This window comes from Symsagittifera roscoffensis, chromosome 1 (assembly GCF_963678635.1).
Source record: "Symsagittifera roscoffensis chromosome 1, txSymRosc1.1, whole genome shotgun sequence".
NCBI classification, from domain to species: Eukaryota; Metazoa; Xenacoelomorpha; order Acoela; family Convolutidae; genus Symsagittifera; species Symsagittifera roscoffensis.
Window position 1 is genome coordinate 45152469 of NC_087062.1, and position 27826 is coordinate 45180294.

Here is a 27826-nt window from a genome sequence, read left to right on the forward strand (position 1 = left end):
AAGATAAATGCGACCCGGGTCGAGGTCCCAGACTCATGTCCAGACTTTGAGGGCCGCGCCGCATCAGGATGTAGACCCAAATTGCATATTCGCGCTGAGAGTTTGAGTCTGGAAAGTCTGGACATGAATCGCGCCGTGGGCCGCGAAAGTCTGCACATCCCAAATATGGTCGCGAAAGCCTGGACATGGGTCGCGAAAGTCTGTGTCCAGACTTTCGCTAACCATGTCCAGATTTTTGCGACCAAATTTTGGTATGTCAAAAGTCGCCATTCAAAAGAGCTGGAGGCATTCAAAATATGAAATTCATAACTATCAAGACATTCATAATTAACGGGGGGAGGGTTCTTATGCTGGAGGAACCGAATGCTGGAAAAACTTCAGCCAATCAAAACCGCTAACCATTCCTAGTGCCTAAAGGTCTTTCTCACAAAATCGAAGTCAATGTTAATAGAAATTGATATTATACTAAATATGCTAGATGGAGATATAAAAAGTGCAGGTATGCTAAATAAAGTTTTTTGTTTTTTCACTGATCGTAAATCAATATCCTAGAAAAATTGAAATTGTTCCAATCCGCCTTTGATCCGGCTCTAAATTGCTTTTTCGGCTTTTAATATAATCGGTCAGTTTTAACTGTAATGTCATGTCGTGGTTTTATTTGCTTAACTTGAGATTTTTGCAATTTCCCTTAGATTTTTTGAATACTATTTTCTGATTGGCTGAAAATAAGCCTAAATAAATTTCACGTTTTCGGTTCTTCCAGCATGAGGGACGCCACCCCTATTTGCTGCCATAGTCATAACGAAAAACGCAAACTCATAACTATCAAGACTCACAAATAAAATTTCATAGGAACACTTGATGCTAGATGTTTTTTCTCAATGAGATGTTTTGATGACTTAAGTGTCTGAATAGTGAAAACACAAACAGCGTTTTGAAACATTTTAGACTTTTAATATAAGGCAGCATGTCCAATTTTTGCGAGAAGTGGTGAGTTGAAAATCCATAAGAGCAGAAAGCTAACTTTTAATGGTATAAATGTTCAAATGTTACAATTGTACCAAATCTACTTGACAACTGCTGCCTATTCAAGAAAAGAGGGGGGGGGGGGGGGGGGGGCAAGAGTTAAGTAGCCCGTGTTGACCTCCATACAAAGGAAATGTTTATCATACCAATCAATACATCAAGTTTGTGGAAAAATGCTTATCATATCTTTGCCATTAATGAAAAATGTATGAACTGTCATATATATATTATTCCTAGTATCTAACTATATATATTACGTTGTTGGCGCCATTGGTTTAGCCATGTGTTTGGTGCGGCTACCAATTAATTAATACCTGCCAATCTTAGTTAAGTCTGTGTGTGTGTTGAGTTATTGTTGTTAACCGTTAAGACTAAAACAAGTCAGTCTAAATTCAGTGAATTTACGATATTGAACTTACATTTTTTCACATGGCGCAGCAAGCAGGGCAAAGCGCGGGATCAGGAAAAAATCCACTGGGGATTACGGCATTTTAGCCGAGCAAATGTACGGAAGCACCAATGCTGTGGGAGCATTGGATTACACGATTTACCTGGGGTGTAATAGCGAAACACTCATTCAATCCAACGGCATTCTATTTTGATCGGACGCTAACCGCGGCGCAAATTACAGATCTGCCAGAGGAGGTGAATGGGAAAAATCGATTGGAAGCTGAGCAGACACTAATTTCTAATCTCTACTTGTGTTTGGGGGAACGCGGACAGGACGAACTACATAACCGAAAACCCCATTTGGATCTGGCGACTACCCGATATCCACGGGTTTTGGATGAATTTGAGAATGTCTTCAGGAAGGAAAGAAACGAAACGTTCGAGACGTATCAGCTACTATCTCGGAAACAACGTGACGGGGAAACGTTGGAAGAATTTCACTCCGTATTGAGTGGACTGGCCGCTAGATGCTCATTGGGAGCATTGGAACGACGGGTGTTACGTGACGTATTCATAGTGAATATGTCCAATAAGGAGGCTCAAACGGAACTATGTCGTTCAACTAAGACACCAGATGAGGTCTATCGGATTGCTTTGTCATATGAGCGGGGTGACAAATACGCAAAGTCATATAAAGTATCCGGTGGGGGACATACCGCGGCACCAGCGGGCTCACTACAAATTAAAGCGGAGCCTATAAGCGCAATCAGAGGAGGTTATCGCCGACCATTTCAAAGAGGCGGACGTGGATTTGGCAGAGGAGGCACAAGGGGCCGCGGAGGAGCAGCAGATCGCAAGTGCTACAATTGTGACCAGAGTGGTTTTACCCCGGATCATATTCCAAAGTGTCCAGCAAGAAACGCAACCTGCAATTTTTGCAAGAAAACTGGACATTACGAGCGAACTTGTAGAGGACGTCGATCGGCGAATAGGGGTTGCGTAGGCATGATAAATGAGGACGACACTGAGGGCGGGATTGCACAAGATTATCCGGAGCAGAGTGCATCCAATTATGGCAGTTCCGTCGGATGGGTGACTGATTCAAAGGCACCGGCACATGGATGGGATTCGGATAGTTCAACGGAGTATGTAGTTATGTCAATCCGGCGGAAGGAGGAAACAGAATTGAGAGTCGCGGGGGCGAAACTAGCATTGAGAATCAATGGCAAAGCAACCCAGGCCTGGATTGATAGTGGTTCGCCAATATCCATTTTCACTATTGGGGAACTAAAACGTACCCTGGGAACAGTCAACGTACTATTGAAACCGCTGGATCCGAAAAACGACCAATTCCGCGACTACGGCAACAATCCGTTAAAATTTCTGGGGAAGATGCAAGTCACGCTTCATTCCAATGGATGGACTTGTTCGGCGGATATCAACGTCATCGGAGGGTGCAGACCGTCTATTTTTGGCAGGGATTTAATGCCATCACTAGGACTGATGTTGGTACAAGCACCATCGACAGAAGGGGTGAACAGCATACATTCAAAGGAAGGAACTATGGCGACGGACAATGACTTGGATGATTGGCAGACACATTTCAGTAAGCAATTTCAACATCTTTTTCGCAGGGTAGGGCGCATCCGAAATTATAAAGTGCAAGCCGAACTTTTCAAGAATCTAACTCCAATTCAACAAAAGGGTAGGCGAGTGCCCATAACATTACAGGAAAAAGTCGATAAGGAGATTGACAAACTTTTGGAACAAGTATATATTCAAAAATTGGAAGAATGTTCAGAAAAATATTTTGTTTCACCTATTGTCATCACAGTGAAAAAGGATGGTTCGGTAAAATTTGCACTGGAGTCCAGAGAATTGAACAAGCAATTGCATAAAAATAAATATCAAATACCCAATATAGAAGAACTAATGGACATTGTAGGTCAAACGATCAGCGAACGTAAACAGGGGGATGTTTTTTTTACAACGATGGATCTCACGTACGCATACGGTCAACTTCCTTTAAATGAAAATACTAGCAAACATTGTAATTTTTCGTTGGTGGGAGGCCGATCTGCCGGTACATATCGATTCAAGACAGGATTCTATGGATTGACAACCATGCCGGCGGAATTTCAACGGGTCATGGATGCCATTCTGGCTGAATTTCCGTGTGCGCATGCCTTCATTGATGATATATTAGTGATTTCAAAAGGTACCAAAATCGAACATATTGCCCTGGTGGAGAAGATTTTGGCGAAACTAGATAGAGAAAATATGGCTTTGAAACTAGAAAAATGTCAATTTGCGAAAAATACTTGCGAATGGTTAGGCCACCGGATTACAAAATCAGGGATTACACCAATGGTGCGGAAAACAGATCTGATTGACAAATTAGCTGCCCCGAAAACGCTCTCACAATTGAAGTCGTTCATGGGGTCAATCCATAGCCTTCACAAATATTTACCTGCGTTGGCAGAAACTTCGGCCCCTACGTCCGTTGCTTAGTAAGAAAAACGAATTCCTATGGACAACTGACTGCCAAACAGCGTTCGAATCGCTTAAGAAACAAGTCGCGAACATAGTCGAACTTAAGCATTTTGATGTGCATAAGGACATACGTATCGTGTGCGAAGCAAGCCATAATGGTTTGGGGGCTGTACTCGAACAACTAGGCGCCGAGGGTTGGCGACCTATATCATTTGCGTCCCGGTTTCTAAATACGGCCGAAAAGAAATATTCGACAAATGAGCTAGAAATGCTGGCGGTAGTTTTACATTTTAGAAATTACATTTTCGGGCGGAAATTTACTGTAGTGACAGATCACAAGGCTTTGGTATCATTATTGAATGGAAACAATAAGAAAAACAAAACTATGTTCAGTCGGTTGACTCGTTGGATCGACAGAATTATTCCCTTTGATTTTGTCATTGAACATATGCCTGGGGCTAAAATTGGCCTGGCGGATTATCTATCAAGGCATCCGGTAGGGGAAGCAACAAGAGTTAGTCTTTATGATAACACGTTCACAGTTGCTAAATTGCAGTCAATTACCAATTCACTCGGTTATATTGATACCAATAAAGGGATTTTTAAAGCATCAAGGAAATCAGTTGTTTCAGCTAAAGATATACAAGTTGGAAACGATAGAATTAACTTTCCATCGGAAGAGGGCGTCAAAACGCGTGACCGTCGGCCAACCAATCAGAAGCCAGTAAAACGAATAGCTGAGTGTGCTGACCGGGAGGGCGCGAAAGTAGTAAAGTCAATTACTGAATGTAAACTACGTAAGTCTGATATTAATTCCACAGTAAACAGTAGTCCTCCTTTTAACAAAACAAGTTATCGATCTATCAAAACAAATACCTCTACAATGACATCACTTAATTTGAAGAAACTAAATAAATTATTGTTGAAACATCCAGAAATCACAAGCGGCAGTAGCAGCGAGGTGGAGATAGTAGACGCACGACTGGAGGCGGAAACACATCACACTAGGGACATCCGATGCAACACGGTAATCTCCATTCCTTCGGCATTCGGAGGCGAACTCTTTCCGGCGGCATACCCAGCAGGAGGAAATGTAATCATGTCAGTGATTCACCGGGACTGTAAGATCATCCGAAAAAGCAGTGCACTGCCAGAACTATTCAACCTAAAGCTAAATGAAGCAAATTATAAAGGGGACCCTCAGATGCGTGCGATAAAAGAACTGGTGGAGAGTAAGGACCCGGAATTGGAAAAGAAGGTCAGAGCAATGGGTGCCTACCTCGGACAGCACACACATGATTTCCACGTGCGGGAAAATTGCTTGTGGATGGACGAACGGCTCGTCATCCCCATACCACTCAGAAATGCTGTAGTCAACCGCCTACATTCTTTTCACCACGGGCGCTCGAATATGTTCGAGGCTGCGAGGGATGTCTGGTTTCCCTATCTCCACCGGAGTTTAGTTGCAGCTGCGGATGGGTGCAAGGAATGCACGGATGCAGGTAAAAACCTTAAACCATTATGCGCTAAAGGTGACGTTGGGAAAGTCTATGAACCACGGGAGCCGACTGAATGTCTACAGCTAGATTTTTGGGGTCCGATTAGATACTTAAATGAATCGAGTAAATATGTTTTGGTAGCGGTTGATCGATTCTCACGCTGGCCCTCTGCAATGATCTGCGGGAATAATAAAAGCGATAAGGTCCTTAAGTTCATTAAGCAATACATATCTCAACATGGTGTCCCTAGGAAAATTTTTATGGACCAAGGATCAAGTTTCACATCGAATGCAGTTAAATCATTTTGTAATTCCGAAGGAATAGAAATAATTTATTCACCCGTGAATGATCATCGTGCAACCGGATGTGTTGAACGTACCATTGGCAGCATGAAAAGCTTTGTCCTAACTTACGCAAAAGAAAAAGATAGCGGAAATTTAGAATCAATGATAGAACGAGCCTTGAGTGCTCTGAGATTTGCTCCGAATGCTACTCTCAAAATATCGCCGTTTGAAGCTCATCACGGCAGGGAAGCAAATACGGTCCTTCGAAATCTTACGAAAAAGCCAACCCTGCAAAACCTAAATTGGGCCAGAGTGTTGAAACAAAAATCTGCCTATTTAGATTCTACTGACCCAAGAAATCAGAAGATTCCCCAACCCATAGCAACGGATTGGGAGGAACAATCCGACGTTGAGTTTGATGTCGATCACATGAACCACCCTAGACGACTGGCACAGAATCAGCTAGTTTCGGCGGCGGATGGAACACCAATGGTTGACGGGAAACAGGCCTTGGGGGGCAAGTCCAAACAGCCAAGTAAACGGACCGAGCTTTTGTTCCAACGACTTAAGGACAGCAATAAAAGGTATAGACCCATAAACCAAAAAGTAGTTAGCGATTCTAAGCACACTCTAATTCTAGCAAATGGCTCTGTACTTAGGAAAAGTGGGGTTGCTGAGAAAGCCATCAAGACCAACGCGCCAAATACTGCGAGCAAACTAACACTACCATCCCCAGCCATGAGTGCGCTGAAACGTCGGGCGAAATTGAAACGAGCACTAAACGAGCAGGCGGCGGGGACAAGCACACAGAGTAAGGCCGAAAACAGAACGCAAGAAATTTCACCAGCGGAGGAGGCAGACTCGGATTCGGAGTACGAGCCGATAACAATTTCGAAATATGCAGGGAACCCAACAACAGCACCCGATCGGAACGTGGAAGAGAATGCACCAAAGGTGCCTAAAGATGTAGAAAAAAAGTAGCGGGAAGACCCAACTTAACCGAAGGAAGCGGAGTTCCAACATCCAAGGGGGTGGACACGGAGGTCCAAACCATGAGCACCGAACACGGGGGAAGTGCCCCGAATTTGAGTAACGAAGGACAAGGGGAAAAACAGCCTAAAAAGAAAGGGGAGCGAGGGCGACGTTTACGCCTCGTATCATATTCTAGTCAGGAATCAGAAGACCAAGACGGGACAGGATCGAGGAAAAGTACCAGAAAACGGACGGCGGTATCCCAATTCGGCGGGGTTATGATAGACAGTATACTGAAAGCGAGAACAACCAAAGGAGGGAAAGACAGAGAGCGGGACACGGATTAAGCAGGAAGATACACTTGAAAGATGGAGTGAAAAAGAAAACTAAAGAAAACTATTTGAACTAAAACTTATGCCCAGGGAGAGGGTGGATTACTGCGGGTCCAAAACTCAAACATTTCTCCGTCGGATAATTTTTAAAACATTTGTTTAAAAAATGTTTGTTGAGAGAATGTCATATATATATTATTCCTAGTATCTAACTATATATATTACGTTGTTGGCGCCATTGGTTTAGCCATGTGTTTGGTGCGGCTACCAATTAATTAATACCTGCCAATCTTAGTTAAGTCTGTGTGTGTGTTGAGTTATTGTTGTTAACCGTTAAGACTAAAACAAGTCAGTCTAAATTCAGTGAATTTACGATATTGAACTTACATTTTTTCACAGAACAGCATTTTTTATGGCGACACGAAAAAATGTCTTTGTTTTTTTTTGTGCATAACGTAGTCTTGGTTACACTTATGTTTTACGAGGCCAATTTGTGCATTTTGTGAATTGTAAGCGTATACCGCAACAAGGAAGCTCCCTTTGTTCTGATTTTGTTCTTTCTTTTCCTAGGTTCGTTCCGACAAAATTTTAACAAGTTTCAAGACTTGTCTCTGGAATCTAGGAACATACAGACACAAAATTGTGCGCAAAGTTATAACTTCAATTTTAAAAAAGTCAAATTTTAAAGTTTGGTACTTTCATAATATCAAATGTGAAGGACAGTTCTAAAACAATCCAGTTAATTTTCTATGCATTTCAAATGCAAGACGGTAGAAATTTTGGTACTTTGAAAAAACCAAGGTCTTTGCCCGTCTGTTTTGGTTATGAACACAACCCAAAATTTTTCAGAATCGGTAAGTTTATCTTCATCGGTAAGCTCCGCCAGCAATCCAACCTCAAATAGGCTAGGAAGGCCTACTATTTCTTTCATATCTGGAGAGTCAAAGGTTTTCGGTATTACTGAACAGACTCCTTGAAACTTTTGCTGCTGACGAGCTCGGAACGCGAGACGTCTGCGACGGCATTTCTCTATAAAACTTGCTAATAACTGAAGAGGAGTTCGTGGGGGCCCCCTGGCGATTCCTCCGGGCTTGATTACTGACTGTCTGCAATCGGTTGTATCTGAGCAAAGGGTGAGAACGTGGCGGATTGACCAAAGCCATTTCCACAAAAATTGGAGACGGGGTGCTCTGTGGGTTACGGTTTGGGGCTGTATCGAAGTTTTCGTCAAAGTTGAGGAGGTTTTCTCTGATCGCTGTGTTATCAAGCAAAGCAGAGGCGTTGATGGGCGAAGTCATTTCAAAGTGTGATTGGCCAACTGAATTTAAGTTAACAAATGAGCAGAACTGATTTGAGAATGACTTGTTTTGGCCTTGAGGATGCGTAAAATTCAAACTAGAATTTGATTACGACTGGTCGCCCTCTATCGGCTTGATTCTTTCTGAGCATCTATTTTCTGGTTGGCTAAACGCGTTCGTCAAATTAATGCAGCCCTCTTGCGGCAAAATACTCGAACGAACGCTCAAACATGATTGGTTGACATTTTCCGTCAACGAGTGCTGCTTAATTAATGTCCACTTACGTGAAACCACGTTGGATCCCTCTTGCGGCGAAATACTTAAACAAGCGCTCGAACGTGATTGGTTGAGATTTTCCGTCAACAAACGCCGCTTAACTGGTGTCCTCTTACGTAAAACTACGTGGGATGGTGATTGGTGTACATCACTAGTGACGCAATTCACGCCCTCTAGCGGAGAACCACTGTATACAACAATGTAGTAACAGGATAATAAATCGTCGCCCCCTACCGGCGTTTGCTTATTGATAGTGAGCGATTTTGATTGGCTTATAGTTATACACTTCGAGAACTCACCCTCTTGCGGCAAAACACCGGAAAAGCCGATGCCACCTGACATCTGAATATAATGGAAATCTTCTGCGGATTTATTAGAAACAAGAGTACTATCAGTGTGGATCGGTGACTGTCCCCATGCACCAGCCCGTATCGAGTTACACGCTTGATTGAAATCGTCAATGGTTTCAAAGACAAATAACTCGTCGTATACTGAATTAGGGGGGGGGGGCGTCGAATGTAGGGTTTCGAGAAAGATAATCAGCAGATTTTTAAGCAGGTTCCATGTACCTACAAACAGGGTTGAATATCGGTTCTACACTTCTAAATATCAAAAAATGCCTTTTTTTGCCTTACATTTCCATATAACTCCATTCACATAGGAGTTTTCCTAAATCAAAAATGAACAACAAAACTCGTATCAAGGCGAAGCCCTGAATGTACCGACTGTCTTTTAAGGTCTACAGTAAAAACATGAAAAAAGTTAAAAGTAAAAAAGCAAAATGAAAAAAAAATATGATTTTTGTGAAAACCATCTTCCAGGCTCCATATTAAGTAAAAAAATGATTGATTTTCCTCCTTTTAACAAAACAATTACGAGAAATAAGCTTCTTTCAACCAATTTGGAACGATTTCTAAGACGGATAAAATTCCCGCTTACGCGTTAATAGCGCGAAATCTGTCGAGTGTTAATTGGCCCAAATTGGCCAAAATGCAATTTTTAAACCCCCATAACATTACGAAAATCAGCCGAGCCTAAGTATTCTGTTATTTTGTTACGAAAGTCGGAACAATAATTCATATTCTGAGATAACGCATGGAAAATCTCACAGAAAAGTCTCATGTGGAGATAGGACGTTTCAATTAATAATTACAAGTTTACTCACATTAATAACTAGGAAAACTAATGGCTTTTAAATTTCTACTTTAATGCTAAGTGGTTGAAAAGAAAAAAATGCTGTATTTTGCTCTGGCAGATTAAAACTTATCTAATTGCATAATAACATACAATAACATACTTGGCATTACGCAAAAGTTTTATTTTAATTTTAGTTTTTGCATGTTGGATTCCGTTTTTGACAAAATTTTACAATTTTTGCATGCAATTTTTGCATCGGTAAATGTTTGTTTGACCATAAAAGTGAACTTGCTAAAAAAGACAATTTTTTGGATTTTTTATTTTGGAAATTTAATTTGCAGTCAATTTAAATATGCAGTCAATTTATCACATAGTTTTCATATATGGAAAAACTATGATGAGCATTTGTTCCACAAATAATTGTACTGGGTTTTATGATGATTTTTTTAGTAGCAATTTTCATGCATGCATGTCAACAAAAAATATTTGAGCCACTTTATCGATAAGAAAATTTCTGCTTTCATTGGATTTAAGCTTGTCAGTTTTTGCAAAAACTTACCTTGCTCTATCTTTTGAAAACCGATATGGTTTTTGAAATGCAACTATTTCAAATTGATTAAAATCATAAATTTGATCCTTAATTTTAGAACTTTTTTGCATGTTTTGTCATGGAAAATTGTCATAGTATTGATGAAAAGATTGGCTGAGAGCTGAATGTTCAAACTGTCCTTGTTTTCCGATGGTTTTTAGTTTTATCTTCATTTAAATTCAAAATTTGGACTGTCAATGTTATATAATAAGCACTTATATTTAATTCGGATAAGGGAACCATGTGATTTATTATCCTGATTTTTATATTTGTAATATTTTTTGCGCCGAATAAAACTCATATTACGTTTATAGTGTCCTCGATATAAACTTCAAAGTTTTAAGCAAGAAGTTCACACACACTCGAAAAAATTTGAATTTCTTCAGGAAAAAAAGGATTGATTTCCGCTCTACAATATTCTTACAGTAATTGATCTGATTAAAAATATTGCTTCCGAAACCTAATTTTTTAATTTTTACAACAATTTGTTTTATCAATGATACCTAATCAGTGCGAATGTTAGGATTCCCTCCTAATAAGCTTGATCTCGTTATTGCCAATTAAATGATGATTTTTCATGTCTGATGATTGTTAAAACAGCATGACCAAATTGACTCTTTTTGACCACCATAGCCAAATGCCGCAGTTGAAGAAAATTTTCAATTATTGGCTAACTTTTCTGTCACCCCGCCTCAAATAGTCAATTTTATGGTGCAACGGGTGGTGTTATACAAAGTAAAAAATGAAAAATAAACATGAGTAGAATAACTTGATTAGTCAGCTTGACAATTATTATAACAACAATACAATTTGAAAAAAAAATTAAGAAAAATAAGCTTTCACATTTACAAAAGGAAAAAGCTTGGCTTGGAGCTCAGCCCATCAGTATCATTTAGATGACAAAATAAAATTCATTCAAAAACTGATAGTTCAAAACTCGATATTTTCCATGAAATTGTCACCCCAGATAATGCGTGTTTTCTTCAAAATGGAATCACTTCTAGCTCAAAATATGATCGACAGAACTCTAAAAGGTTTAACGCCCGCTGTAACAACTCGCTGAAACAACATTGAAAGCTTAAATGCCTCCTAAAAAGCTTTGGAAACTAAGTCTTGATATCTTTCCAATAGTTTAGATTCGACTTGATTGTTTTGGTCACTCCACCTATCTACCAACATTTCAAAAGTAGCCCTCTCGTTCAAAAACATCAAAAAATTTCGACAAGAAACAGCTTTTTTGATTTAATTAAACATCCAATCAATTGGGAAAATTAATAGTTTTTTCAAATATGGTTTTTATCGAATTTATAATTGACCAGTATTCGACCAAATTATGTATTATCACTATTAACTTAATTGAGCGTCTCAGTTTTTGACAGAGAAGATGGTTTTTTTACATAAACTAACCAGATTACTTCAATAAATAACAAGTGCTCAAAAAAAACTGAAAAGTGAAGACAAATTGAACAAATTTTTAAAAAACCACAAAAGAGTTTGCTGGTATAAAACAATTTCATTTTTCAAAAAAATATAGATGGTGAAAAAACGTGACTTATCAAGACAAAAATATTCACAGTCAAGTAATAATATTATTTTAAATTACAGCTGTTGCGTGTTTGGCTTAAGATTATGTTTATTGTTTTCCTACAAACGCACAAAAAACCTCAAGGATTTTAGAAAAACACTTAAGAAAATAAAGTTTATCTCTTCATTTTGAGTTTTTTTGTTCTCGAATAACTGTGGCTGCATTTTATGACGCTAATTTATGACGCTACTATGACGCTGAAAATTGAGAGTGTTATTTATTTAATTTTTATGCAAATTAGATGAAACTACTAAAAAAACTATCCCAAAAAAATTTTTGTGCACGATCTTCTGCCAATTAATTGTTTGATGAAATTTTTGTTTCCTTAAAAAAATATCGTTTAGTTCAAAAAACATATTCAACTCATGTGTGACATTTACCGAACTCAGGGACTGACAAAACTCGGTAAAATATAAGAGTTGAATTAGATAACTACAGCTGTAGCTTAAGTAGAATAGTATAATGATAGATCTTAACCAATCTAGAACTGACCCCTTTCGATATCCAGGGGTTTTAAGAGTAAATAGGACAAAATACTTTTACAACTAACATAACAAGTTAGATTAAGGTCTGAATCTCAACGTAGATGATCAGTCAGATGAACATAAACTTTAGCACCATGTGAGATAACTTAGCACGACTGGTGGATGACCTTGACGCCACTGCAGCAACTGCCACGAGAATGCAACGTATACACATGATATGTTAAATGCGTGGCATGACATACCCGAGGGCAACAAAAAATATTATGAACAACTCACCGCCTGGGTGAAAATTATTTAAACATGAGAATAACAGCTTATAACGACAGTACTAAACGGAGTTTTGTTAAGAGTTTACAGAGAGTTTTAATACTAGAGTTGTTTATTTTTTGAGTACGATCTCTTTGGGGGATTGTCGGTTAGATGAAGAACTGGGCTGAACAAAATCCTCGTTCATCTGCGTGGCATGACATACCCGGGAGCAACAAAAAAATCTTGTGAACAACTCACCGCCTGGATGAAAATAACCTAAACATGAGTATAACAGCTTATAAAGACAGTACTAAACGGAGTTTTGTTAAGAGTTTACAGAGAGTTTTAATACTAGAGTTGTTTACTTTTTGAATACGATCTCTTTTGGGGATTGTCGGTTAGATGAAGAACTGGGCTGAACGAAATCCTCGGTGTTTCTTCTAACAAAGCGACGTTTTGGATGACGGGAAAACTGCTTTCGACCTGACCTGTCGACGGTGAAGTGGCTGCACCTTCCTTCACCTCCTTTACTGAGTGGCGAACTGGACTAACGTAGCGAGCTGGAGCTTGGCGATTCCTATTTGATGCCCTGGTACTTGAACATGAAAAAATATGAGATTCCACGTCATCCTGCACAGTTGGCTGAATCGGGTCTGCCTGTTTTTGAGTTGGAACCGGTTTGACGGTTTCAGTTGCCCATTGACCAAGAGATGATGAAGGGCCTGCTGATTTGTCTGGGGTCATTGGAGCGACATACCGTGATCTCAGTGAAGGGGTTCGTACTGCTGAGGTAGCCTCGGCAGGTAGGGTGGCGTCAGAGATGTTCGAAGCGTTAAGACCGTCCAGGTTCGAATCCAACGGCAAAGAAAAAGGCATGAAAGTAGAAGGCGTTTGAGGCACGGACCTTGCCGACGATCCCTGACATAGCTGTGCCGCAGTTTTCGAGGCCTGATGGGGCGTAGACATCGCTCGAGGAGACCTCCTGGGCGACCGAGATCGTGAGTGTCCGAATCTGACAATAGGACAACTTGCGGGACGGTTGACCGTTGATGAGAGGCTGGTATAATAGTGATAGGACAGCGCTACGTAAGCGTAATGGCCTGACCTCTTAGCGCAATTTTCAGTGGAGGAATTTGTCCAACCCTGACTCCCCGCGCAGGGGTTGCTGCTGATCTTTTAGCGGAAGATCTCTGTTTCGAAGGACCCGGTGAAGTCGAACGCTCTCTACTTGGTACTGCTACTTAGGGTACTTTTATTGAGGCTGGGTTTTAGGGCATAAGCAATCTCATTATTGCGTGATCCGAGTTCTCGCATTAGATTTCGTACCGTCTCCACGTTAATGTTATGTTTAAAGTGATTCCATTGATTGGCAGCAAGTGCAAGTTCTCCAGGGGCCTCGCATTGTTTGATGTCGGCTCTTTTCTGTCCAGGTACGATTTTCTAGAAGCGGAGTGGCACGTCGGGACTGTGGTTACCACGTTTTACCCCTTTCACTCTGTCCAGGCTATAGTCTTGGCGGTGTCGGTCTTCCGGTTTTAAGAGGCTCCGCGCAAGTGAACTTTGATCTGAAGCGTTAGCAAGGATCTTATCCCTAGCTTAAGAAAATTCCGTATTTGGTTTTCTACCGAAGTGAACTTCGAAAGGAGGTTTTTTAAGAGATGCGTGCTTGGGTTTCCTACGATCACCCAAAATCATATGGAGGACACTATTCAAACCTTCGTACTGAGGACTAAATGCCTCTGTTCCCAGTTTACGCTTTCTAGTCTGTATAGTTCTTTCCACTAACCCGCAGCCGCGGTGATCACCGACTGGACAGAATATGTGATCAATCCTTAAATTTTTGCAGAATTCTTTTAAGCAGCGTATTTTTAAAACCAGAACTGTGATTTGTGCGTATAGATTTTGGTATGCCGTAGATGCATATATAGGCCTCTAGGAACTGGAAACGGTTTTTTTGTAAGTAAAGTGGACGGAATTTTTGAGAACCGGTCTACTGCGACTAAGATGAAAACTTTTTTCTTTTTCGTCTTGCAACGGTCCAGCAAAATCTAACTGTAATTTGTAGCAACGAAGGGAGGGAGCGGTAGCGAAGAGTTAAAGGTCTTAGATAACTTCAGGTTATTACCGAACTTCGTACATTCCATGCACTCCTGGCATTTTTTGACAATTTGGCGATTCATGAAGTGCCACCAGATATATTCTGCCGCCTCTATTATAGCTAGCTGGCCCGGGTGAGATCTGTGGAGTCGGGTCAGGATCGCCGAACGGAGCTTGAAAGGTATTACCAGTTTGTTATAGATGAGGATACAGTTATCCACCACAGACGCGATTGGCCAGAACTGTGAGATACACACCCCTTGCTTCGAGAAGGACTGAACGTCATTGTCCAAAATTGTCCTCTTCATCGGCCCGAGAAACTCATCTTCATCGCTAAGTTCCGCCAGCAATCCAACCTCAAATAGGCTAGGAAGGCCTACTATTTCTTTCTTATCTGGAGAGTCAAAGGTTTTCGGTAATATTGAACAGACTCCTTGAGACTTTTGTTGCTGACGAGCTCGGAACGCGAGACGTCTGCGACGGCATTTCTCTATAAAACTTGCTAATAACTGAAGCGGAGTTCGTGGGGGCCCCTGGCGATTCCTCCGGGCTTGATTACTGACTGTCTGCAATAGGTTGTATCTGAGCAAAGGGTGAGAATGTGGCGGGTTGACCGAAGCCATTTCCACAAAAGTTGGAGACGGGGTGCTCGGTGGGTTACGGTTTGGGGCTGTATCGAAGTTTTCGACAAAGTTGAGGAGGTTTTCTCTGATCGCTGTGTTATCAAGCAAAGCAGAGGCGTTGATGGGCGAAGTCATTTCAAAGTGTGATTGGCCAACTGAATTTAAGTTAACAAATGAGCAGAACTGATTTGAGAATGACTTGTTTTGACCTTGAGGATGCGTAAAATTCAAACTAGAATTTGATTACGACTGGTCGCCCTCTATCGGCTTGATTCTTTCTGAGCATCTATTTTCTGGTTGGCTAAACGCGTTCGTCAAATTAATGCAGCCCTCTTGCGGCAAAATACTTGAACGAACGCTCAAACATGATTGGTTGACATTTTCCGTCAACGAGTGCTGCTTAATTAATGTCCACTTACGTGAAACCACGTTGGATCCCTCTTGCGGCAAAATACTTGAACAAACGCTCAAACATGATTGGTTGACATTTTCCGTCAACAAACGCCGCTTAACTGGTGTCCTCTTACGTAAAACTACGTGGGATTGTGATTGGTGTACATCACTAGTGACGCAATTCACGCCCTCTTGCGGAGAACCACTGTATACAACATTGTAGTAATAGGATAATAAATCGTCGCCCCCTACCGGCGTTTGCTTATTGATAGTGAGCGATTTTGATTGGCTTATAGTTATAGACTTCGAGAACTCGCCCTCTCGCAGCAAAACACCGGAAAAGCCGATGCCACCTGACTTCTGAATATAATGGAAATCTTCTGCGGATTTATTAGAAACAAGAGTACTATCAGTGTGGTTCGGTGACTGTCCCCATGCACCAGCCCGTATCGAGCTACACGCTTGAATGAAATCGTCTAATGTTTTAAAGACAAATAACTCGTCGTATACTGAATTAGGGGGGCTTCGAATGTAGGGTTTCGAGAAAGATAATCAGCCTTACCAATAATAGCAAGAGGCACATGCCTAAAGTCATAGTCGAACGGTAAAAGCCTGTCCGGCCAGCGTGTTAGGCGTGACTGGTATGGCTTATTTCCTTTGTGCTCCTTTAGGGCCGAAATGATAGCTTTATGGTCTGTAAGTATTTTGAACTTATTACCTAATAGATAGGCGCGGAAATGCTCGCACGACCAGACCACCGCTAACAATTCTAACCCGTTAGTACTACATTTGAGTTCCGCAGAATTGAGGAAGCGAGAAGCGAAAAAAATAGGGACCCACAAACCTGCGTCGTTGTTTTGCTCCAGGCATGCTCCCAGGCCACTGTGGCTTGCATCGCAATTGATACGCGTTTGCCTTGCCGGGTCCTAGTGGAACAAGTCTGTAATCTTTGCAACGAGCTCCAGAATCTTTTGGAAAGCCGTTTCCTGCGGTTCGTTCCAAATGATTTTCCTCTTATTGCAAAATTTAAGGGATTCCCGAAATTCGCACATGAGGTTATGGAGGTTATGTAAACCAGGCATAAACATTTGAAAAATGGTTAAGCGTACCCATGAAGGATCGGAGTTGCTTAAGTGTCCAAGGTGCCTTCAAGTTTCGTACTGCTTCTATTTTGGAGATTTTTGGGTAGTAATGAGATGAGTGTATATCGAACCCCAGCCATTTGAGTTTGTCCACTGCGAACTTGCATTTGGACAACTTAAACGCAAATCCATCTTCATCCAGCTTAGAAAGGTCTTTATGAACGGTTTCAGTTTGTTGTGACAGCGTCTCTTTTGAGACCACTAGGATGTCATCCAAGTAGCAAATCGTCCCCGGAATTCCTTGAGGCGTACAGTCCATTGCTTTTTGAAACTCAGACGGCATATACCTCAAACCATAATAGGACCCAGTGTTGAATCTGTATGCTCCTGTTGACTCTCCGCAAGTGATGTTGAAGTTACAATGACTGCTTGTTAGTTTCGAAAGTTTAATTTGTCTAAACGCGTATTTTAAGTCAAGAGATGTGAACCATATCAATCTAGGTACATCACTGGTAATGATCTGAGCTGCGGAATCTATGAGTTCTTGAATATTCGGCATTTGATATTTGTTTTTCTATATTTGACCGTTGAGGGGTTTGGCATCCATTGCAAGTTTAATCGACCTTCTTTGCTGTAATCACAATGGGGTTGATGGAAAGGTCTGTAGTACACTTGTCTAGCTTCGTGATATGTCCATACCTAACAAAAAATTGTGGTTCTTCCGACACACGGTCTTGAATGTGGATTGGCACCTTCCGGCCCTTTATTTGTCTGGGTATTAGCGGCTCCATAAACGTAGTATGTACTTGATGAGATTTCGACCTGCCCAAACGAGTGAATAACAGCGGGAACTTCTTGACGAAATGTGATTTAATCAGTTCGGAGGTCAATTTTTCCACCACATTTTGTACTGTTTTCACATGAGGTGGATTTCTTTGTACTGTATCTATACCCAGAGAGTTTCGAAGATCTAACCCCAATAAGCATCTCGTTTTTTTTTCTGACACTTAGAATGTGGCATTATCCTTTTTCCATCCCATGGGTATTGTCTGACTTCCAAAAATTTTGATGCAATTTTTGTTATAATCTACAAAGGGAAGTTTCGTCCGACAAGTTTTGAACGCTGATGAAACGTGACTTAGGGTTTTGGCGAAGTAACACATCCGCTGTCCTTTTATTTAAGAAAGACACCGGACTCCCTGTGTCTACCGTAGCATAGAATGACTTTGCGTTTGAACGTATCATCACACTCAAATTGCGTGGTCTACCAAGATTCGACTTTAGCAGTTCCAAACTACAAATTTGAACTGAAGGGCGTTGTCTTTGCGGCTGGACACTGAGAATTTCATATTCAGCTTCGCTGTCGTCATCTTGATTCTGCACAATGTGGTCAATTTTCTAGTTTTCCTCCCGATTAAGTCAACGTCTAGTGTTGTACACTTTCGCAAAATGTCCCTTCTTTTTACATGTAAGACATTCTACATCTCGAGCTGGGCAGCTTTTCCGATGATGCGGGGAGTACGTATTACCGCAAAAGTAACACGATCGGAATGAGATCTGACCTTTCTTGTCCGGTATATTTTGTTTTCGGGAAGAAGATTGACCACCTTCCCGACGCGATTGAACTGAGGATGTTGGCTCTTGTTTTATTTTGGGCAAACTGAAGGAAGAAGAAGCGGACTTGTTGTGGGGTAAGAACTTCTGAAACTCCATAGATGTAGATGCACCTTTCTCCAGCTCCAGCGCCAGCTTTAAGGTCCCAGCAACTTCCGGATTTTTTTCGAATTAGCGTACTTTGTACATTCGAGTCGCGGATACGACCTATAAATAGGTCTCTTACCACACTACATTCTTCTTGTTCGGTCCAATTACAGCACGGCGCCTGAGCCGTTAGTCTTGAGTGAAAAGATAAGAATGACTTGTTCGCCTCCATGTACCAAGAGATATAAAGTTTAATGCGCTCCAAGTTCCACCTTGAAAGCGTATACACAGTTTTAGACAAATTTTCGGAACGAACGCTGATTGAGGTCAGCATGAGGAAAAGCTTGCCTTAATTTCTCTCTGCCTTCCTTGCCAAAAGCGAGAAATAGTCTTGATCTTGCTCTCTCCTCTGCTTCATGAAAGAACCAAGTCATTCCGATTCGCGGGCCTTTCTTCCTCCTCTCGGCATTTGCTTCGTCCACTCGTCGTCTTGCGGCGGCATCTCGTCCGATCCTTGTTGAGACTTTGGATCCGGTCTAGATTCTGGCCTGGGAGGTGGGTCGCCGTGCACTTCGCCAGGCTCGATAAGAATGTCCGAGACATCCTTGATACCTGATTATCCAAAATTATCCTTGATACCTAATGCCAGACAGAATTGGCCGAACCAGCTATCCCAACTATACGGTGGAGAAAGAGATGGTTTTGACCAGAATGGGGGGTAATCCAGCGAGGTCCGTCCTGTCATCCGATACAGGAATTGTTGGCTGCGCCATGACATTTACCGAACTCAGGGACTGACAAAACTCGGTAAAATATAAGAGTTGAATTAGATAACTACAGCTCTAGCTTAAGTAGAATAGTATAATGATAGATCTTAACCAATCTAGAACTGACCCCTTTCGATATCCAGGGGTTTTAAGAGTAAATAGGACAAAATACTTTTACAACTAACATAACAAGTTAGATTAAGGTCTGAATCTCAACGTAGATGATCAGTCAGATGAACATAAACTTTAGCACCATGTGAGATAACTTAGCACGACTGGTGGATGACCTTGATGCCACTGCAACAACTGCAACAAGAAAACAACGTATAAACATAATATGTTATATGCGTGGCATGACAATGTGTGATTCTTTTATAGCAAATTTGTTGGCTCAACAAATTAGCGTCGCTCAATAATATATTTTAGCCCTGAATGAGGGCAAATCATAGAAAAGGCATTGTCTTTAGGCAGGCTTGGTAGCTTTTCATTGACGGTTTGCGCATTGCAGAAACTAATGCTATTATGACATTTGTTAAAAACATGTGCGAAAGCTTTTAAACTGAGTTTCAATTATATTTCTGGAAAAAAGAATAATTTGAGGTCTAATTCGCAGCTGAAAGCCTTTGCAGTATTAAAAATGTTTCCACGAAAATAGAGAAAATTGTCTCATTTTTGAAAAAACTGGCCTGATTTTTCGATAATTTTTTTTCTGAGATTTTTTGTTTCGTTTTTTTTTCTTTTTGTTTAATTTAGTTTTTATGGCTCATTCATCAAATCAACTGCATCCAACTAAGAAAAAGCACAGAACAATATAATTGGAAACAAAAATTTGCACCGCAACCAAATATCCACGTTTTTATAAAAAATATCTGGGGAAAATACAAAGTTTTTGGTAAATTCCTTAGTTTGTTTAAGCAAAATTTTAGCTATCAGCGCAAAAATTTGAATGTTTTGGCGCAACTTCAAATTCCCCCTCCCCATTGCTCGAACGAAATTATTTTATATTGACGCCGAAAGCACCTTTAGAAAAACTTCAATGTCGATCGGCTAAAAATGGATGAGCTAATATAGCACCAAAGGGAGATCCTGTCGAGGGAAGGAGTCGAATCCCTGAAAGAAGGGAGGGGAGTAATAAGAATATTATTAAAAATATAATTATCACTATCATGATTACTTTCTCAGATCAAATCATTAACTGTTGTTTATTAATATCTTTTTAATGGAACCAGATCTAAACTATAATTTATTATTGGTTATAAATTAGATATTTTATCTCTATAATATATTTAATACTAACCAATCATACTCCATCAAACTAACAACCCATTTATTTGTAAGTGCTGAAAGTGCTTGTAATTTCAGCACCAGAGAGTTTTGAATTTAACTTAGAACTAGTTGCCACTCCCAGAGACCTACTCGCAATAAACCAGTATAATCTAGATCTATTGAGACTAATTGAGACTAGGAGATAAAAGAGTAAGATTAAGATCGGTTTTAGACTAAGAAGTTGCACGAATCTATCCGGCCAAAAATAAGATAGCGTGACGAGCAGACGGTGTAACCTATCTGAAATTACTCTATGAGTTAGACCTAAGAACACAACTCATCTGGTGCCAAAAAAGACCTAAAAAAACAAATAAGCTTAGAACTAACAAAAAAGATTAGAATTAGACAAAACAATTTCAATGATGTTACATGACAATAATTTAATAGAAATGTCTCTACGACTCAATAGATCAGAGCCATCCTTCCGAACAATACAAAAACTACCCCGTATTGGAAGAAGACCTCGGACAAGAGACGATATACGACTCCAAAGAAACCTACCATTAAGTTTCATGGTCCTAAGGCAAAAGCCAACACAAACTTTCATATTTAGAGTTTTGATAGCAAGGAATTTAGATTTTCATTTGCAAACAAAGAATCCTTGAAGAAAAATCTTCAATGATCATAATAGGCGCTAAACCTATTATTGTACAATAACGATTGATAAAAGACCTCTAATCGTTTCCTCCAAAACTGCAGTAAAATTGAAAAAAAAAAGATGTTTGATAAAAATTTTTTATTGAATGTAAAATTATAAAAACTAGTTAGTATTATCACAAATTGTTAATTTACATAAATCATCTTGTCATCTCCAGCTTCATCACCTAAACATAACAGCAAATCATAAGCTACTAACATCATCCAAAACTAAACTTTTCTTTCAATTAAACTTAAAGTTTTTTCTAAAGGCCTTTTCTAAATTTTACTTCTATTTAAATTAAATTCATTTTAAATTGAACAGATCATCAAGGCTTCCCTCAGATCTCTATTTCACATTTGTCTCAATTAATTTTAAATCATTAAATTTATATCCTGACCATCAAGGCTTATCCTTGGATCAAATAGAATATTGTTGTTCTCCCCCACCCAATTAATAAAGTGTCTAACGACCTCAAACGTCGATTCACTACCCAGACCTTTCCCAGACCCAGGACTAATCGAAATTTTTCAACCAATCTAACCATTCTAATTAGGATAAACAGTGAAGAACTTCGCTTATTCATCCTTCACTTGATCCCCTCCTCTTAACTGACCGAGGCTAATACTTAAACTTGGTAAGTTTAAAATAGTATCTAACGAACTAATTGCGTTGTAATTATACCTGAGCCTTTTGGATCGATTTACTATTCTCCAACCCTTGAACACAATCACTACCCCTAAGTAAGATTAGGTAAGTTAACATCTTAACTTAGACTAGCCACGAGAAAGTAACAATCATTCTCCGGAATCGATTTTTACTTTTCTCTCCAACCCTGAATACAAGACCCAAGTTAGGCTAACCACAAACAATTGTAAGGACTAACAGTTTAGGATATTAAAAATGACGAATAACAACCTCGCATTCATCATCCTAAACCTTATGTCAAACCTAATTTAGGAAAAAAAAACAAACAATCGTACTACACAATTGTGAAATAAACAACGAAACATATAATCTTGTAATCACTCTACACAAACAAACAATAGGATATATTTGAACAAAACGACAAACAATAAAAAAGAAAAGTTATAAGTAAAAAAAGAAAAATTACACGAAAAAGATTTTCAAAGCGAAGAAACGCGTTCTCCGAATCAGATACCAGTAACTTAGATAAACTTTACAAATTAAAAGACTCCGTAAATAAAAACTATCCAGTCAATGATCAATTTTAATTTTCGGACTCAGAAACTACATCACATTCATCAATACAAGGAAAACGAAGAATTAAAAAGACATACAAAAACAAACCAGTACGTCTATACAGTTGGAATCAACCAATCAAACACATTGAACATTACGAATTACCAGTCGTCAAACACAGAAATGGACCAAAGTGAAGAAAGTCAAGACGAAAACTCTGTCCTCCCATTTCTTATCAATTCACTAACTGATGATAGAGGACAGATACAATACAAACATCAAAACAACATCAAAACTCACAGAGAGCAAATTCACTATTTACTAATGATGTATTCTCAATAATATATAGTTATTTATCTATACAAGAAAAAATTAGACACCCAAAGTTCTTCACCAGTTCAAACATCTAAACACACGACTGTAAGAAGATAAATTGCAGCTTTTTCAGAATTTTTAAATGAAATCCGTGAAAATTTATCAAGCAATCAAGCTTCTCAAAATGTTAAACAGGATTTACAAAAAACCTTAGCATGGTTTATTATTGATTTTTTTTACACAAAATATCGATTTAATTTCATCAGCAAGAAAAAATTTTAAATCCCCAAAGTATAAACGATGACACTGCTTTAGCAGAACAATCAGACTATGTTTGGGACCCCGAATGGTCTCACCCACTATTTTTCAACATACCAATAGACATCTCAAGTCAAGCAATTAACACAATTTCTATTCACAAAGATTATGTAAAAGTAATTCCATTAACAATAGATTCAACATCTTTAAGCTATAACTCATTTCTACCCGATAGAATAGGAAACAATAGCCTAAATTTAACCATTATGCAACAGGAAAATTTAAATGAAAATAAATCCAATCAGCTAGTCAAGCACCATCACATATTGTAAATGAAGAAATACTTGAAACAATAGCCAAAACAACACAACAAAGTAATTCACCAATACACCCAAGCCTTACAACGCCAAGACCCAACAATCCAACATTACCACACGTAACATTAATATCCACGGTTAAACCTTCCGTTGTTTGAAAATATTCACAAATGGATTATCAAACATATAGATCAATGAAGAAACCATCGCAAAAACGAAAAACATTCACTAGAAATAATTTCCCGGAATACAATTATAATTATGTCAGCCGATCGCAAACAACTAAACCCTCCCGGACAAACACGCAAATCATTTATTACTACAAAAATCAAATTTTCCACAAACGTCATCAAATTCAGTAAATTTCCATGACTACCCACAATTTAAGAGTGAAAATTACCCATTTTTTCAACAAAACAGAAACAGACAGCAAAATCCTTATTACACACCTAACTATTTATCATCAGATTATGATGACTACTATCACGCAGATATTTTTGCACCATATACACAGGAATACTGTGTACAACAACCTTGACCAAATATAGCATCTCAAAATACAGATTTTTACCCACATAACTCAGCTAGTACAAAAACTCATCAACCATTGCAAATGCAAAACCCAAATAGTACACAAGCCTATCAACCAGTACAGATACAAAACCCTGTCAGTACATATTCATATCAACCAACACAAACGCAAAATGAAATTCCGCTACCATATTATTTACAGCAACATGAAATACAACACTTCATCAAAATTGGATACATAGACGCACAGCGCTAATACAAACCACGCTTGATGACGCAGCTCAAAAATGGTTTTCAGTTTTACCAATTGATATAAAATCAGATTGGAAAAGATTCACACAAGAATTTTCAAAACTGTTTGATTCTAAAAGAAACAAACAGCATCAAAGAATTTTTTGTAATGACATTCGTAGAATACCCAAAGAAACAATCAAACAATTAGCAAGAAGAATTGAAACAATCGTTTGAAAAGCATATTCACTAAACACTCATGATTACAAAAATACAAAAATGACAGAAATTTTAATGATGACTCTAACACCCCAATTAATAAAATAGCAATTAAAAAGAGAGCATCACATCCCTCCTCATTTCGAGAACCAGATTGAGATTTTAGGAAACTAGTTGATAAATTAGAGCAAGGTGCAATTACTATGAAACTCGAAGAAACAGAGAATCTTAAAGTACAATACGTTAATATAATCCAAACAAATACTACACAAATTAAAAACACTCACAATTCAGACGTAGATTTTTCCAAAAAAATCACTGTCATTTTGAACATATACGAGAAAAACCCAAATTTTAAAGGTAAACCATCTTTCAAAAAATGGTGTAACTATTGCCGAAAATACCGACACAGTATTGCCGAATGTCGACAAAACAGAAAGATAACTAAAATAAACCACAAAAGTACAAAAAAACAAACAAATCATTTTATCAATACATGAATAAAGACCAAAATTTATCAAATAAAAACATTCATAGTAATAATAGTTCTGAAAAACCACTTCCAAATAATTCAAATTATTCGAGAAACCAATCACCTTATAATGCTAATTATAGAGGCAGATCGCCAGAACAAAGAAACTCAAGTAATTTCTCAAAAAATAGATATAGTCGATCAAATAGTCAAAACAATCAGTATCGAAACAACTATTCTCGATCAAATTCAAACTAACCAGAATATTCGTTGATACCTGTTCTCACTCAAACTCTAGAAACAGACACTATTCAAATGATAGACCACGAAACTCATCATACAATAGAAACAGGAATTATTCCAACAATAGGAATAGAAGCTACTCAAATAGTCGAAATCAGCGATATCAAAACAACAGATCAAGAAAAAATTCAAACAACAGATCAAATTATCAAAGACCTAACTACAACTTTTATCAAAATAGATCACGAGATAACTCGCAAATTAGAAAATCAAGGTAACATGATTAAAGTAGAAAATGACTATGAACCTGTTATATGTGAACAACCTTTTCATTCACATATCTATTGCAAATTCTTCTAGATTATTACAATAGACCTACAAGTAATGAGATACCAATAGTACAAAAAGTAAACGAAATCAACACAATAACCAAAACTGAAAAAGATCAAATACCCTGTTCAAGTACATGTCATTTTTATCAGAACGTGCAAAAAGAAACAAGAAAAGAAAAAATTTGGACAATTCCATTTCTTTTAGAAAGCCAAAAAGTAAAGAAATTCAACCACCAGACATTGAAATAGATTTTTTAATCGACTCAGGAGCAGAATCAAATTTTATTAACGTTCCCAAATTCTATATCTAAAATTAAAACCCTTGATAACAACCAGTACACAAGCAACAGCACAAGGCTCAGCATTAGCAAACTACGGAAAAATCCAACTTTTGCTTGTTCTCACCAAAACAATGGAACAAAGTAAACTCTTAAACAAACCAATTAAACAAACATTCCACATCGCGGATATATAACGAAACATTATTGGAATACCATTTATAACTAAATATATACCAACGATAAATATTTTAAATAGTACAATTCATATAAAGGATAAATACACAAGAAATAAAAACACAGCTATAACATTTTTTCAATGAATAAACAAACAACCACCATTTTTCTCTAAATTTTACCCCATATACAATCAAGAACGGAAATTCTTGAAACCACTATCAGGAACAGTATATAATTTCTCTTTCAAACAAGCTCACCAATATGATAAAGAATAAAATAAACAACACCTCTTTATGTCTGACCTTGAATTTAGGCCAATTCATAAATTTTTTCGAGTAACAATCTCATCCATAAAATACATGAAAGATTCAAACTCTGATATTTTTTCTCTACATGTATACAACAATTCACCGTACCAAATAACATTACTTTTAGGACTCTTAGGATATTGTGAAATAAAGGCTACAACTTCTCCCACAAAAGAAGTAGCATATAGAGCCAATAACTTATTACAACTATTACATATATGTCAATCAACAATTCTTGACGAAGAATTATCAACAATTAATATAATAAGCAATGAGAAAAAAAAAACAGACTATGTCACAAAAACACGTTTTTTTAAACCAACATTTAAAATATCCCATTAAACAGTAGAACAACAGAAATTCCTGACAATGTTCAATTTTCAACACTCTCAGATAACTCAGAATGAATTTGAAAAGTTAGCCGATTTACTATTAAAATACCCAACAGTTTATGCTTCATCTAAATTTGACGTTGGAAAAGTAAGTTCGCCATTACATCTACCTTAGAAATCTGACGCAGTTTTCAAAAAACAAAGAGCAAGTAAAGTACCAATTCACCTACATGATTAAGTCAATAGATTACTTGACATTTTAGAACAATATGAAGTCATATCTCCAGTAAATAAAGAAGAACAACCAAAAGGAAACACCTTTATCAACCCAGTTATCATCCTAGCTAAAGGAGAACTACTAAAATTAGTTCTAGACGCTAGATATCTCAATTCACTCATTGATGAATCTAAATGTAATTGGCCTACTGAACCCATTTAAGTAATTCTAAATAAATTCGAAAATAAATGGTGAATGTTTCACAACCGCAGATATGAATAGTGCAATTAATCAAATGCCATTAAGCGAACAATCACGACAATTGACACAGTTTGTAATTGGAAATCAACAATACGAATTCAATAGATGATTCTATGAACATCCATAGGACCAGCAGCTTTTTCAGCATTTATGAGTAAAATTTTTGGACCACTTATTCTCAAGAAAAATGCAATAACATACTTAGGCGATGTTTTCATGCAATCTCAACCCAAAGATGAAATGTTTACAGTTTTAGAACAGTACCATCAAATACTAAAAAAAGAAAACATGGAAGCAGCCCCGGACAAATCACATTTTTTCTTAAAACGTGTAAAATCTCTTGGACACATTATCAAGAAAAACACTATAACTCCATTAAAATCACGCATAGATGCAATTCAAAAATTCCAGCCATCCCCAAACAAACAGAAAATCCAAGAATTCCTTGAAATGTTAATTTTTTAAAGTAAATATGAATATAAAATGCAATTATATTCAAGATCATTCTATAACATTCTTAGACAACAAAACAACTTTGAATGGACAACAGGACACCAAACAAGATTTGAAGAAATCAAACAACTTCTCACAGAACAAAAATCAAATGTAATTCCAGATCCTAATCAGCCATTTTATGCAATGTGCCATGCTTCGAATTTTGGCATCGGCGCAGCATTGTTACAATAACACAATGGAACGATTAAAATGAATCTCATATCAGCAAATTCTCGCTTATTCACACAAGCCGAACTACGATTCTCTACCCTTATGAGTGAATGCACAGTTATAATATATGCTCTTACAGAAAATGAATTTTTGATATTTGGATCAAAACATCCAGCAGTTTTATTCACAGATCACAACTTATTATATTTCTTTTTACTCAAA

The 27826-nt window shown here is 38.3% G+C and overlaps 1 protein-coding gene across 1 annotated transcript; it reads right to left on the bottom strand.

Annotated features, from left to right (window-relative positions):
- Positions 1–7329: 7329 nt before the first annotated feature.
- LOC134857515 (uncharacterized) lies at positions 7330–17369 on the bottom strand. The gene is made up of 5 exons (XM_063873737.1): positions 16838–17369; positions 15272–15490; positions 14753–15106; positions 8100–8314; positions 7330–7335 (listed from the first exon to the last, which is right to left on the bottom strand). The coding sequence occupies exons 1-5, from the start codon at positions 17367–17369 to the stop codon at positions 7330–7332; spliced, it is 1326 nt and encodes a 441-aa protein (XP_063729807.1).
- Positions 17370–27826: the final 10457 nt, after the last annotated feature.